Source organism: Ammodytes marinus (assembly GCF_949987685.1).
Source record: "Ammodytes marinus genome assembly, chromosome: 8".
Taxonomy (NCBI): Eukaryota; Metazoa; Chordata; class Actinopteri; order Uranoscopiformes; family Ammodytidae; genus Ammodytes; species Ammodytes marinus.
The window spans coordinates 10,331,992-10,346,873 of record NC_137212.1 but is presented as its reverse complement, the minus strand read 5'-3'; the positions used below and the strand labels follow the sequence as shown (position 1 = coordinate 10,346,873).

General features: G+C 39.7%; 2 protein-coding genes across 3 annotated transcripts in view; one reads left to right on the top strand and one right to left on the bottom strand.

Moving 5' to 3' along the window:
- Positions 1–1,608: 1,608 nt before the first annotated feature.
- Positions 1,609–8,573, top strand: LOC307254622 (interferon regulatory factor 4-like; the record flags this gene model as incomplete). The annotated part of the gene is made up of 8 exons (XM_080033077.1): positions 1,609–1,806; positions 2,526–2,712; positions 3,077–3,153; positions 3,859–3,997; positions 4,124–4,225; positions 5,194–5,565; positions 6,371–6,483; positions 8,412–8,573. The coding sequence occupies 8 exons, from the start codon at positions 1,609–1,611 to the stop codon at positions 8,571–8,573; spliced, it is 1,350 nt and encodes a 449-aa protein (XP_079889203.1).
- Positions 8,574–13,538: 4,965 nt separating this feature from the next.
- The window catches only part of exoc2 (exocyst complex component 2), a 47,020-nt gene continuing 45,676 nt past the window's right edge, over positions 13,539–14,882 (bottom strand). For both annotated transcript variants that reach the window (XM_080033074.1, XM_080033075.1), the window contains exons 27-28: positions 14,144–14,203; positions 13,539–14,047 (exon numbers count right to left, since the gene is read on the bottom strand). In XM_080033074.1, the coding sequence (XP_079889200.1) occupies positions 13,954–14,047; positions 14,144–14,203 (154 nt within the window). In that variant the 3' untranslated portion in view covers positions 13,539–13,953. The remainder of the gene's footprint in view (positions 14,048–14,143; positions 14,204–14,882) is intronic.

Below are 14,882 nucleotides of genomic sequence, written 5' to 3'. Positions count from 1 at the left end.
CATATATTTTTCCTTTTTTAATTTTTATAACATTACTAAGCTTTGTGCATAGTTGTAATCACTGATAAAATAAAATAATAAAAAATGAATTTGTCTCTACCGCAACACCTCAACACCTAAAGCTGTTGCGGTAAAGACATGTTGCGGAAATGACATATTTGCTAATATTGCAGATTCATGGCAGCTATCAAGGTTTGCTATGTTAGCTTTGACTCTTGGCAACTAATATACATGAATACTACAGTAATATTATCTTATTTTTTAAATGTAGTCCAAAATACACAATTTCTAAGTTGTATGGTAAGGACACACAATTAATACTTCCAAAGAAAAGATGATATTTACTTTGTTATTCTGGATTTTGAGGGTCACCTAGTGTGGGTGGCCCAGCCTGTCAACCATGTGCTCACTTACTTACTTATTTTTCTATAGAAACTAGATTTGTTTGGCTTTGAAAAAAAATGTCACTAATGGTATTTGTTCAGTGTTGCGGTAAGGACTCAAATGTGTGGGACAGGCACATTAAGATGAAAAAATCATATAAATAAGCAGTAAACTAAAATAATTATTTTAATATGGTGTAAAGTAATATGTTTATTAAACAATTGCATTTGAAATAATGTCTTATTTTATTTACATATCTCAACATTGAGAACACAGGTGTGGGACATGAACAAAAGTGGTGTTTTTGGACCCATACAATTATTAAATGCTTCATAAATTGCATTAAATCACTTTTTTTGTGATAATTATTTAAGCCATGGTGTATAATAACACTGTGTTTACATTGATCAAGCATCATATGACAAATTTTAACATAAATCCCAAATTTCACTGCTGGGACATACAAATGCCCGTAGTAACATTGGTTTCTCTGTGATAAGCATGATCACAGTTTATAGTCTACTAATCTTATCTGTCAGTCAGGCTGTTGTTGTCAAATTGTCGGTTTTATCACAGCTGTTTCTAAATAATCTTCCAATGGGGACAAACTTGTGCTGGTGGTTTTATTCTACTGCAGAATCACTCTATAGCTACTTTTCGTAAAGCTTTATAATTTCAAAGAATTGTTTTCGTCTCCGTTCCGTGATTTTCCACGTGTGCGTGTGTGTGTGTGTGTGACACTTTGTGGCTGACGCCGGCAGGGCTTCCCCGGGTGTCTTACTGGAGATCGGCCGCTATGTCCGCGATGATAAGCTTCGCAGGAGAGAGAAAGAGAGCGAGCGAGCGAGAGAGAGAGAGAGAGAGAGAGAGAGAGAGAGAGGGGGGGCGGGGCTCGCAGCAGCAGCAGCAGGTGCGTCCTCCTCAGCATCCCCGGCTCGATGTCTCCGCCCTCCCGCTGCTCGCTAGGCTGGAGGATTTAAGCGGGCCCGCCGTAATGATGAGGGCTTTCTGAGACTGATTGATTTCAAAACTTGGACGGGTTTCGAGTTTCACAGGTAAGAATATACGCATCTAGGGCCGGCACACTTTCTCTTAACTTGGAGACTCATCCTTCTGTGCATAACAACTATCTCTAGCCTACTTTCAAAACACACACCAGTAGGCTACATTGCACACACTGCATCACGGGGAAGTAACAGTGGATGTTGTTGTATGCTTCAGAAGATGAACCAAGAGGCGGATTACGTAGGCTCCGGGAGCAGCGGCAACGGAAAACTGCGCGCCTGGTTGATAGAGCAGGTGGAGTGCGGAAAGTATCCCGGTCTGGTGTGGGAGAACGACGAGAAGTCCATCTTCAGGATACCCTGGAAACACGCCGGGAAACAGGACTACAACCGGGATGAGGATGCCGCGCTTTTCAAGGTAAAAAAAAAACACCTGCTGCTGCTTCCTCCGGTGTGAATCTGACAGCGGAGTAGCCTTGAACACGTGCCACATTCAGAATAAAAGATAGAAAAATAAGGGTAAAGTGATATAGGCCTATAGGCTAACACATCGCTCCGTGTGCTTTTAAAGTCCAAGCGAAAGTAAATATTAGTTAAAAGCCTATACGTATACTTTTATCATCATGATGCTTTTATTACTAAATTAGCCTACAACCAACTTAATCATAAACTTTTACTAGTAAGACTTTTTAATGTTTTTTTTTTTTCATTTTTATATTTCTTAATGTAGGATTGTATGTAGGCCTAGCCTTAAGAACTGTGTTTGTGCATAAAGACTGAAAAATAAATAGGGCTGCATCGATTATTGTCAGAATGGCATGTAATTGTGAAAACACTTCTTCTTTATGCGTTTTTTACCCGATACAAACCCATAGTTAATGCGTCTACTGTCATAACAATCGAGGAACAACAGGAAATATTTATAATACGGATTCAGTTTCTGTTGATTGATTACTTAGTGAGACTTCAACTAGGCTAATTGTTTAAGCTTCTAAGCTTTTCCTTTTCTTATCTGCTTCCATGAAAACTCACTCCTGCGGCCTCTGTAAAACACGCAGGAGCTAAGTTTGGAGACCTTGGTTGAAATCTTTTTCCTGTCAGTATTTGTTCAACTTTTTACCGGTGACCTGTCTGCAGGCCTGGGCGCTGTTTAAAGGCAAGTTTCGGGAGGGGATCGACAAGCCGGACCCGCCGACCTGGAAGACTCGTCTCCGCTGCGCCCTCAACAAGAGCAATGACTTTGAGGAACTGGTGGAGAGGAGCCAGCTGGACATCTCAGACCCGTACAAAGTCTACCGCATCATCCCCGAGGGAGCCAAGAAAAGTCAGTCCCACCTAAAACACTTCTCATATCAAAACCACACAGCTTTTAAAAAGTAGGCTAGTTTTTTTGAGTGAGTAGGCTAAATGACTAATGTAGCATGAGGATTATTGTGGTTTTAAGTTTAACAAAGTTGGTGAACTTTTTCATATGATTATTTGTTGCTGTAATGATAAGCCAAACTCTTTTATCTGAGAGTGTTGGAAATTCTCTGACTATGCCTTTGGTGATTGGTAAAGGTCGCTGACTCCTCTGTGATGTAAAATACCAGTGAAGGTCATGATTCAAAATGAACACGTGTGTGTGTGTGTTTTAAAAAAAGTAAGTTTGTTCAGTTTTTGTCTCTTTTTCTGTCTTGCATCTGTAGGACCCCGACAGGAGGACAGTCCACTGAGTCCGACCAGCTTTCAGGTGCACCCCTCCTATCCTGCACTGCAGCCTCAGGTGATTTTCACACACATGGAAAGGATATGGGTGGGGCGTAAGAGTAAGAGAGGGACAGAGATAGAGAGAGAGAAAGAGAGAGAGAGGGAGGTGGAACAGAAACAGTGGATGAGAAAGCATCCCATGTATATGCATCAATGATATCAGATGCACCACATGCAGAGTAGATGTCACAGGTTTATGAGTATAAGACTGTATGTTATATATGTCTGTGCCAAAGCCACAAGCAGTATGTAAGGAATACTTATGTCAGGAGATTAAATTCTACCAGCACAATACCACCATTCACTGGGTTAAATTGATGTTTTTTGTCTGTAATATCTTTTGTAAATTTGAGTTCCCTACATTAAAAAGTTGTTGTTGTATTGGTCTCTGCTGCTGCACACTCTTAGGAATAGCATTCGGGTGGACAATGATTAAATACATTTCCTTTTAGTGTATTTAATTATTTTTATAATGTCTCAAAATAGTAAAATTTTTGTATCATAACTCAAACTATAACATGTAAACTTCTTACGTATAAAACAAAACAAAACTAAGACTGAATACTAACAATATGAATATATTTAAAAGGTTTGATTGCCATTTAATCAAGCTGTGGTGCTCCCTTTATGCGTCTATAAAGGATTATACATGACAGCAATAACACACTTGGCAATTGATTGTTATTAAATGTGCATGTTGGTATCGTCTCTCTGTGTACAGATGCCTCAGTACATGCCCACAGCAGAGTGTGGCTGGAGGGATTACTGTCAAGAGCAGGCCTCCCTGCCCGAGCTACCCTTCACCCAGTGTCCCTGTCCCCCCCGCAGCCTGCCATGGCAGGGCCCCTCCATGGAGAATGGTACGGTACTCAATGTTGAGATACAAGCAACTGCAGCATCCTTAACAGGTTTTAAGTCTTGCACACGTAAATGTGTCTCTGTCTTGTTGATATTGAGCGCTTGTCTGTTGCTGTGTGTGTGTGCAGGATACCAGCTCAGAGCCTCAATCTACTCGTACGGTCCCGCTGACAGCCAGCCCTCGCCTTTCACACTGGACGCCAGCATCAGATCAGCAGAAGCGCTCTCGGGTAAACACTTTCACTTCACCTCTTGTTTTCTCTGCACGGTATGGAATCAGAATTGGTCAAAGTGACATCCTCAGCTGAGCGTTCTATTTGATTTCAGTGTGGCTCAGTGTAGCCCTAGAATCTATTTTTATTGAAGCTATGGATTACAACCAATCAGTGAAGACATCTTTATACACATATGAATATCCTATTATGTATCATGTGAGTGTAATTGTCACTTTCTAAAGGATGTAGCCTAATTGTGTGCGTCTCTCAGCTAGATTGAATTATTTACTGCTCCCTAGTGGCACGAAAAGACTTAATGCAGCTTTAATTAAACTTAAGAGGGACTGCAATGTAAATACAATACGTCAGAGGGAGGCTCTAAACTTAAACTAGCTTCAGTTTAAGCTCTGAATGTGTTGGTGATTGATCAGCCATGTCTGAAGTGACTAAGAAGATATATGTACTTCAGAAGTGCTTTCTAGCGCTGACTGCATATTCACACACTGTTTACGGCTTGTTACGGTTTGTTCAGTTAATTTTTTCTGTTTACCTGTTTGCTGGAGGTCAACGGACCTTCGGATGCTGCAGCAGATAGGGCAATACAATTATTTGTCACGTGTGAATATAAAAGTTGTCAACTTTCAACTCAATGTACTACTTATATCACCCGTGAATATCTTTACAACAACTGGTAAAGTCACTGAGATTAAAGCCAGACTGGGTGATCATTCAGCGAAATAGTAAAACAATCAAGTTCAGCAGTGAAGCTGCCTGCCACCAGTTTGTAGTTTTGCTTATATTGGAGTCATTGTATAAACTCCCATTAGTAGCTTAGGAATGAATGTATGCAGAGAAAATCGCACCAGCTCAACACTACACCGAGAAACATTCGAAAAGATCAATAATACATCAGAAAATTTGAAAAAAATAAAAAAATAAAACATGTTTTCTTGACTTTTACCTGTATCCTCTGCGTCCTTCAGACTTCCGGTTGCATGTGTCCGTATATTTCCGGGACGCTCTGGTGAGGGAGGTGACCGTCTCCAGTCCGGAGGGGTGCCACCTCACTCCCTGCCCCCCAGAAGAGAAGCACTACCTGCAGCCCGGGGGCCCTGAGGTGGTCCCCCTGCCCGCCATGGACCAGAGGAGGACCGACGAGTGCCCCCCCAGTCCCCCACCATCCGCCCTGGAGAGGGGAGTGTTACTGTGGCTGGGCCCAGATGGACTCTACGCCCGCAGGCTGTGTCAGAGCAGAGTGTACTGGCAGGGAGGGCTGTCCCAGTACGGAGACAAGCCCAACAAACTGGAGCGAGAGGTCACCTGTAAACTCCTCCACACACAGGACTACCTCACAGGTGAGTGAGACAGCAGCCAAACCATCACCTTCATTACTGTCCTTGGTTACTTTGTCTTTGATTGTCTAGATGAGCCTAGACAATGTTTGATACCAATATCAAAATTATACTTTTTCTAGTGATACCATACTGTATATTCAATGATCAAAAGTGGCCGAACTTGAAATGTTCAATGCTGTATTTTGATTGTGATTTTTTTTTACGAGTAAGTTATTATCTCAGCACTAAACAAAGATGTTTTTTTTAAGTGAAGCAGATATAGGATTTTTGATCCAGATGTTTGGAAAATACATTTAGGATTCTGGAAAAAATCCTTTAGAAAAGCAGAAAGTGTTGTTCATCAACCCAGACTTAGTTACAGTAGATCAGCAGATCAGCTTAGCAGATTTGAATTATTTGTATTTGACTGTCAATCACTTTGGATAAAGGCCACCTAAGAACAAAACTTATTACATGATCGAAACCCCCCTCCAAGTCCATTTCACCTAAGGACTGTGGTGGACAAACCTTTTCAAACTGGTATTTCATAATGAGGCAACACTCGTGTGACTTCTTCTTCATCGCCACATCATCCCCCCCGCCCACATGCTAAGACAGCTGTGAAGCAAACTGCCAGCTAATTGAATTTACATACGAGCTGCTGTGACCAGGACTTTCCATTCAAATCTCCCCAAAGGTCATACCACTTCAAGTGAAATGCTGCTGAATTCATTTGAATCTTACCAGTTTGGATTTAGATTTAGTTTTTTTTTGAGATTATCAAAGCTGCCAATCTGATACAATATCTCTCCTTCCTGACAATCAGAGCTCCAGAGTTACGGTCTCCACGGTCGGCCGACGCCTCGATTCCAGGTGCAGCTGAGTTTTGGAGACGATTGTCTGGATCCGCAGAGGCAAAGGCAGACCCTCACTGTGCAGGTGACTGTCCACCCTGTACTACAAGCTGTATTAAAGCACTGTTCTATTAGCCCTACCCATAGACTGTCAAAATGAAAATGGGCCCTTCCTCGTATATTTGCACACAGTAGGCCTACTTCCACACAAACTCAGGTTAATTTCATGAGCATGAGCTCAATGAAACAAAACCGGAAATGATGGGAGTTACCTCTCGAGAGTTCAAAGTGTTCTCTGAAAAGTGAAAATTAGGATTTGAGAGTCTGTAAGAACTTCTTCATAGTCATACCGTTTCAAATGTTCTGAAACATTCACTTTCTGGTTCCAGACGTCTGACTTTTGTTTTGTTGGGTTAAGTGAAAATTAAGGAGTTATTTCATTTTTAAGGTGAAGGAATACAACGTCACTAAACAGTGAAAAAAAAACAATATGGTAACTGCACAAATAGACGTGTATCTACAGTACATCCAAAAAGGCCCCATGGGCACGTCCAGAACGGGCACAGCACTGCTCTTCAGTGGCTCAAATGCAGTTTGTTTGTGATTATGGTTCCTGTTCCCACCACAAAAGTTTTTTTTTTGTCAAACGTGAATTGAAAGTTATGAAACATTGTTAAGATGAAAAGAACAGCTCTGACAGACTTTCAGGTCTTTCAAATCCTAATTTTGAAATTTTCAAACCATAGTAGGGGAAGGTGGGGTGATTTGTGCAACTTTTTACTCAAAGTGATTTTAAAGTGAGGCCTTGACAGTTATGTCTCCAACTCAAATATGTACATATATTTCAGGATGTTGTGCATCCCTGGCAATAAAAACTTTGGATCTGGAATAAACTGTTTAAGAAATATGGCTTTCGGAAAAAAAGTTGTCTTGTCGCACAAATCACCCCACGTAGTGGGGTGATTTGTGCGTCATTGTGTCACAATGACAAAGTCACCATCATCATCTTTCTGGCCATCTGAACTCTCATCAGTGGTGTCGTTAAGTGGAATTGAGATGTCACTCTCTTCTGAGCTACTGTAGACAATCACTTTCTTTTGGTGACCAGCGTATACAGCCATGCCACTGGCACAACTCTCAGAAATGTACTTTGCACTAGTTGCTCCGTGCTTGTGGAACCAACTGCCACCTGACAAATGTGATTCCCCCTACATTTCTGCCTTTAAATCAAGGCTCAAAACCCATATGTACACCCTGGTGTTTCCTCCCCATTAACTATCTTACCTCTGCACTACTATCTGTGTTTATGTGGATGTATGGGCTTTACGTCTTTTATTTTGGTTATTGTTATTGTACCTTCATTGTTTACCTACTGAATGCACTATGTACAGCACTTTGGACAGTGCAAACTGTCATAAATGTGCTTTTATAAATACATTTTACTTACTTACTTACTTATAACTCACCCAGGCCCTTGCGCACAAATCACCCCATCCCCAGAATTTTGGATAATAGGCATGATGCAGCAATTTAGGGTTGACATTGTGCTAACTATATAGACTCAAAGTGTAGCATACCAAAGCACTAAAACATGTGTCAAATGTTTTCAAACGTGTCTATAATTGTTCAGACACAATAATCGAAAAACCTTGATCATGGAAATTTTACTTTGAAAGGCAAAACACAGTTTTTTGAGCTTAAATGTGCTTATATCTTATTCCTTGTGTCTCCCTTCTTTACAGGATGAGTCAAATGGATGGCTCTTCTTAAATATGTGGTCACATTTCCAATTTCTTCCACGGTTTTCTAGAAACAAGGGGTTTTGCAACTTCCAAAATGCACAAATCACCCCACCTTCCCCTATAAACTTTCACAACATACCTTTTTCAGGCTTTCAAGTATTAGCTTTGATATTTTGATACAGATTTGAGCTCATAGAAACTAGCTGAAATAGAACAATGATGGTTAAAGCCTTTCACTGACCCCGTCTAAAAACTATATGTATGTTTTCAGGTGGAGCCGCTGTTTGCCCGTCAGCTCCTGTACTACACCCAGCAGATGGGCAGCCACTACTACCGCAGCTATGAACACCCGGCTGTCCCGGAGCACATAAATGCCTCTGAGGATTACCCCAGAGCCGTCACACATCACCACAGCACCAGCCTGCAGGAGTGATTGTAAGGGAGGGTTCAAGTGACTGTTGAAAACGTCAGCCTTTTTACACAGGAGAGCAGGCAACTCTGAGGACAGGAGGACAAACCTGGACAGTGTTATACATAAAATAATGGACATTTAGTGGCTGTTTGCCCTGTGTGTGTTTGTCAGTGTGTGTGTGTGTGTGTGTGTGTGTGTGTGTGTGTGTGTGTGTGGAGTTGAAACCAAAGTCGTATTTTTAAAAATATTTTTCATTTTTACTTGCTGTATATTTAATGCACCATTTTCCATACTGACCATGCACCGAAAACCGACAGCTTAGGTAATTGTACTGTACAAAACTGTGTCTTAGCCTACTTGAGTGCCTTAATGGAGATAGTGTGGAGGGAAAAATACTCAATATCACTTCATGGCTGAGAGTTAGATGAAGGAAGATTGGATTTGAAAATGATCAAAAAAGTGGACAGACATGCAAAAATAATATTTACAAACAATGAAAAGCACAAAGCAAAATAAACTGTCCAATACTTGGTTTACATGTTGGAAAAGGGGTGAGAAGAAGAATAACTTATTTAATCACACCCCTTCTCCCTAAATCAAGTATCCATAACTCAAAATCAGCTACCTTATTGATTTAAATCTATACCTTTATCTTTCATTGTTATCTCTAGATTCATTAGCCTACTTAAAAAATATATATCTGTAGCTTTCGAAATTCCACCAGATCTGTACATTTTTAATAATTTTGACTGTGGGGAAAATGAGTGAGTGTTGTCTATCTGACATTGTAGATAATGTGTATTGCTTTATTTGGGAGAATAGTTTGTACATTTAATGAACGTTTGTAGTTTAAACATGGTAAGAAAGCAGTAGAGAATGAAGAGTGATTTCTGGCCCAGAAACTGCTTTAATTTGTTAAAAACAGAAACTTCTTGATATGTGTTGAATGTGTTGACATTGTATAGATTGGTACCACTCTCGAGTCTGTGCAGTAAAAAAAATAAAAAATAAAATAAATGAAAAAAAGCTGGAGCCAGCAGGCTTAGTTTAGCTTAACACAAAGACTCCACACGGGTAAAACAGCTAGTTATTCAACAGGCCTTTCTCAAGGTTGGCAATAATTTGCCCATTTGTATAAAAGTAAAAGTATAAAATGTAAAAAAAAAAAAAAAAAAACATCAATTTGCTGTTATATGTTATTATATCGTTATATTTATTGGTCAGAACCAAAGACTGTAATAATCAGTCAGAACCAGAACCAATCAGAACCTGGTCAGAACTATTTATTTCATGGTGCATAACTTCCAATAAAATGTTATTTTTTATTATTGCAATTAGTTTAACCTGTACAAAAACCTCACTTGATACATTGTGTAATACTAGCTTCTTTACCATTGGAATGAACTAGGCTAGCTATTAGCTTTAGCAGTCTTTATGTTAAGCTAAACTGATACATAAACTGTACAGGCGTGAGAGTGGTGTGGGTTTTTTCTCTGTTCAAATTCTTCTTCTAAATCATTTTGAATTATTCTTTGCTTGGAGACCCTATCAGCACTGTTTAATAAATGAGGAAAGTGATTATTGAAGTCTTTTGCCCGGTGGCTTGTGTTTGTGTTAGAAACTCTCAGGGAGCTGATTCTAGATAAGCTTTTTTCAACTTAACTTGTGTGTCAAATAATTCAATTACATGGTAAGTTTTTTAAGTTTCATGAATCAATATCTGTCAAAGAGCAGAACTGAATGTATTGTATTGACAGAGCACATTTCTGTTATAAAACAAACAAACACAAACAATAAAAGGGCTGAAGTGTAAAGAGTGAAGACCTGTGTTCATAAATGTGTGAGCCCTTTGGGTATAGTGTCAGTAGTACCATGTGTGCGTGTCTGCTGAACAGGAAGTGTGGTTCAGATGCAGGATGAGGCTGGTTAATCAAACGCTTCATTATCACAAACAATGTGATGACATTACAAGGGGAGGAGAGAGAGAGCTAGAGAGAGAGAGAGATAGAGAGAGAGAGAGAGGTCGGCAGCGCTTTCCACGCTGTGCTGGAGACAGAAAAAAAATCTTCCTGGCTTCTTCTGCTTTACAGATCAGCGTTTGTTTCCACTTCCATGGAAAAACAGTCGCAAAAACATTTGTCACTCACCACCACAAAAAAGATTTAGAAGAAAAGGGAAAGGTGTCATCACTGATGACGAGCCTACCTGTGAAAAACAGTTTTCAGTCGTTTGACTTTGAAATCCACTGACTAATGTTGTTTCAACTTTGATGCTTAATGACTAACACAGCTAAGAGACGGCACACAACAAGTCAGAGCTGCAACTCATGAATATCCTTCTCGTTCATGTGTTCAGTAGGTTTTTAATAACGGACTCAGCTTGGTCCATAGAATGTAAGAAAATCATTTTAATGATTGTTTATTGAAATTTTAATTAATTTGTGGATATGCGAAAAAGACAAATTTCAATGTAACCAACCATTGACTAATAAAGTAACTTAACTTAACTTACCTATAGTTTATGCACCAAGGTGTTGTGTATTAATCGGCGGCTGAAAGCAAATGTCAAAAAGAGGAAGAATCTGCTTACGTTGTTTGTCCCTTAAAGACCTACTTCACTGGTGAACATATGACGGTGTATTGAACTCTGAGATCCTATGTATTATAAATGTGCAAACATTTTGGAAATCAGTTCATCATTGCCTGAGAAAAGCCAGAAAGAGTGTTTTATGGTCTTACTGTCCAACCCTACATTTTCTCATGTGTTAGGATGAACAGGACAGCTGGGCCAAGACTGAGGGAAGACTGAGGGAAGAAAAACCTCATTCATTATATTATAATAGCGATTTTATAATGATAGAACGCCGGTTCCATATGGGTGTAAAGTATTCCTTTAAGTTTTAAGAGATGAGTCAGATAGGCCCATTAACTTGAACAAGTAAAATTATAAAAAAAGTATTATACTAGGGTTGTATATAGCACCTATCTCTTGGCCATTATTTTTTTATGTCGCATTAGCCAGGTCACTGTTAAAATGAACATTGTATTATAACAAGGTTTTCTGTAGTTAAGATTAGAACTATGAATTTCATGAAAAATAATGACTACATCGTAAAATGCATACCTATTTGTAATATACTGTTCACTAACGCACGTGTCCTTATGTCTGCTTACAATAAAATGATAGGCATTATAAACCATGTATAAAATGTTTACTAGACTTCAAGAAAACAACCGTTACAAAAACCATACATTTTACCCTAAAGGTGATCTCAATCATATTTCCTCTGATGTGTCATATTTTTCCATCCTTTTACTAACCCACTCACTGTGAAGTCAAGTCACATCAAAGAGTAAAATGTGTTTTGCAGGTCTCGTCACCTCACCTCCTGAATGGAACAGAGTACCGGCAAATAAAAAATAACATGAAAATAACTTCCCCTTTCTCACCTCTGTTACTGTAAACACAGAGCTGGCGGAGAACGGATAAGGCTTTGGGGCTTTGAACTTATTTTGTGAATGAATCCGTGGGTGGACGGAGAGCTAAGTTTAGAAGCAGAAAGAATCAAAACAACTCCTGCCTGCCCTGTACGGCTTTCCCCTAAATCTAGATGGAGGGGGGGGGGGTGGACATCAAGACAGAGCAAAGGCTCGGGGTTTACAAGGCGGAGACAATAACAGAAAGTTGTAGCCGACAGACAGCTTCAAAGCAAAGCAGTTGTAGCTTGTACATCGAGATGTTGAGGTTAAATTGGTTGACTATACTGCTCCAGCCCAACAGCACGTCCATAATGTCCTCAGTCAACCTCTCATGTATTGTATAACTTTCTCATGTGAGCTGTGGTGGGTGTGACACTGTCTGCCCTCACAACCGTATTGCTTGCTCAGTGAGTCCCTACACCCACCATCTTAATCACACTTTCTCCTGTCACCTTCTACCTCTGACATCTGATTACATGTGGCCTGTCTAACGGCCTGCAGTGTCCCCACCCTGCACACGCCCTGTTGCGCTCCCTCCCCAGACAGTGTGAGGGAAACGGTGAACACGAGCTCCTGAGATGAATGGCTAAACCTGCTAGTTTGAACCATGATGCACCAGCACCACCCAGTCTGCAGTCATACACACACACACACACACACACACACACACACACACACACACACACACACACACACACACACACACACACACACACACACACACACACACACACACACACACACACACACACACACACACACACACACACACACACACACACACACACACACACACACACACACACACACACACACACACACACTGTAACACAAGCATACCATTTATAGGGAACGGTGTCTTCAATAATGGATAATTAAAAATGCAATAATTTAGAATTTGTATTGATAACCAACAAACAACAGACTATAGTGAAATAAGAAAAGATCGGTCCACCAGAGATTAAGTTCTTTGTCTCGTAAATTTGTCAGTTAGTTAAACTACCCAATACGTGTGTATTAGGTGACTGAGACATTGGATCTTTAGCAAAATTAGGTGGAAACAAACAAAAAACGAAGGGCAAATCAATAAGTATATGTTTTTGGTGTGCATTTTGCATTCATGTGACCTTTAAAAGTACATGTTGACTCATAACTTCTGCATGGATGGATGGATAGATACCTTATTCATACCTAAGGAGAATCGTGTTGTTGCAGTTAACATTAATAAACAGAATGAAATATCAAACGTTCATTAAATATATCCATGTCGGATGATCAAAGTGTTTACTAACAACAACAAAGTGAATCTCCAACATTAGACCTAATAAAAACATTAAGGGTTTGGCTCTCACAGATCCCCAGCCAAGGACCAGCCATATGAAGAAACTTTCAAATACATTTATTTAAATTTTTTGATTTTTTTGCTTGTGCTGAGGTCAAAATCACCAATTGCGTAAGGGTAACTTTTTTGACAAAGCAACCAAATAAAAACAAATGGCCTTTACAGTGAGTTTCTCTTATTTTATTTCAATAGAGATTGGCACATACAAAGGAAAATCAACTCTCACACTTACATTAATTAGGACGTAATTATATTTCACCTTATATCCCACTGCACCCAGAACTTTCTTTCAGTTAGCCACATGCCTGTTAGCTGCGTGAGAGTCCGCATGCGATTAGCATAACTGACGTGATTGGGACTGTCCTAGACAGTTACAATGAAATCAACTCATTTAGTGTCGTTGAGATTAGATAAAACAGACATTTGTGTCCAATCTAGTGAAGCAGAAATTGAAAGTGACACTGAAAAAAAGCGATGATTGAAAAACTAGTGATAACTGAATGTCAAAAGATAAGATTCCTTAGCTGATATATTAGCACACATGTGAAAGAGAGGCGGTGCAGTGCAGAGTGGACTGAGTTTATCTCTTCACAGGCTGCACACAGGAGGGCTGGAAGCAGGTGAGCTGGAGCTGCATGCTGCTCTTAAACTTGTTCAACTGCTCCTCCAATAACCTTGGATTGGAAAAGATAAAAAAAATCAAAAATATCAACATCCATGAATCATGTGAAATCCCCTTTAGTATTAACATGAACCAGTGTGAGACTCACTTCTTATCGGCTCCACTATGCAGCTGAGGGAGGGCGTCCAAAGCCAGTTTGAAGCTGGCACTAGAAAAACAACAACAACTTTATTTGCCAAAAAATCTCACATTTATTAACCCATGAAACCAAAAAATACAGTTCAGAAACAACTGTGTGTTTCTCTAGACCAGGGGTGTCCAAACTACGGCCCCCGCTTTTTATTGGCCCGTGGCCAATTTTTAAAATATAATGTAATATGGCCCTTTAATTTTTTATTTATTTTTTGTTAACCCACTAGTGCAGGGGTGTCAAAACTGATTGATTGGCCCGTGGCACATTTAAAAAATATTATGTAATAAGGCCCTTTTAGTTTTTAAATAATTTAAATGCATCCATTATATTACAAAGAAATATGTCCCATAAAAGAAAAGGAGCACCAAGCCCATCCCAGAGGACCCTGCATAATATTTTATTTTAAATTAATATTATTATGGAAAATCCATGTGTCCTTCTTCAATAGCTTGTAATTAATCTGACAGTGTCTCCAAATAATTTTTTTGCGCAAAATTCTTCAGATTAAGTCTCTTAATTTTACTCTAAAAAAGTGCACCAGATTCATGCGTTTCACTTTAAAAAGTTAAAATAAATCTCCCGGGAGGGCATACAGCGTATGCTGGTACGTCATACCAAGGGCTGAGGGTAAATGAACGAGGGGAAGTGCAACTACTAATGGAATGCAGCTAATGATTTGGGCAGCGCTAACATT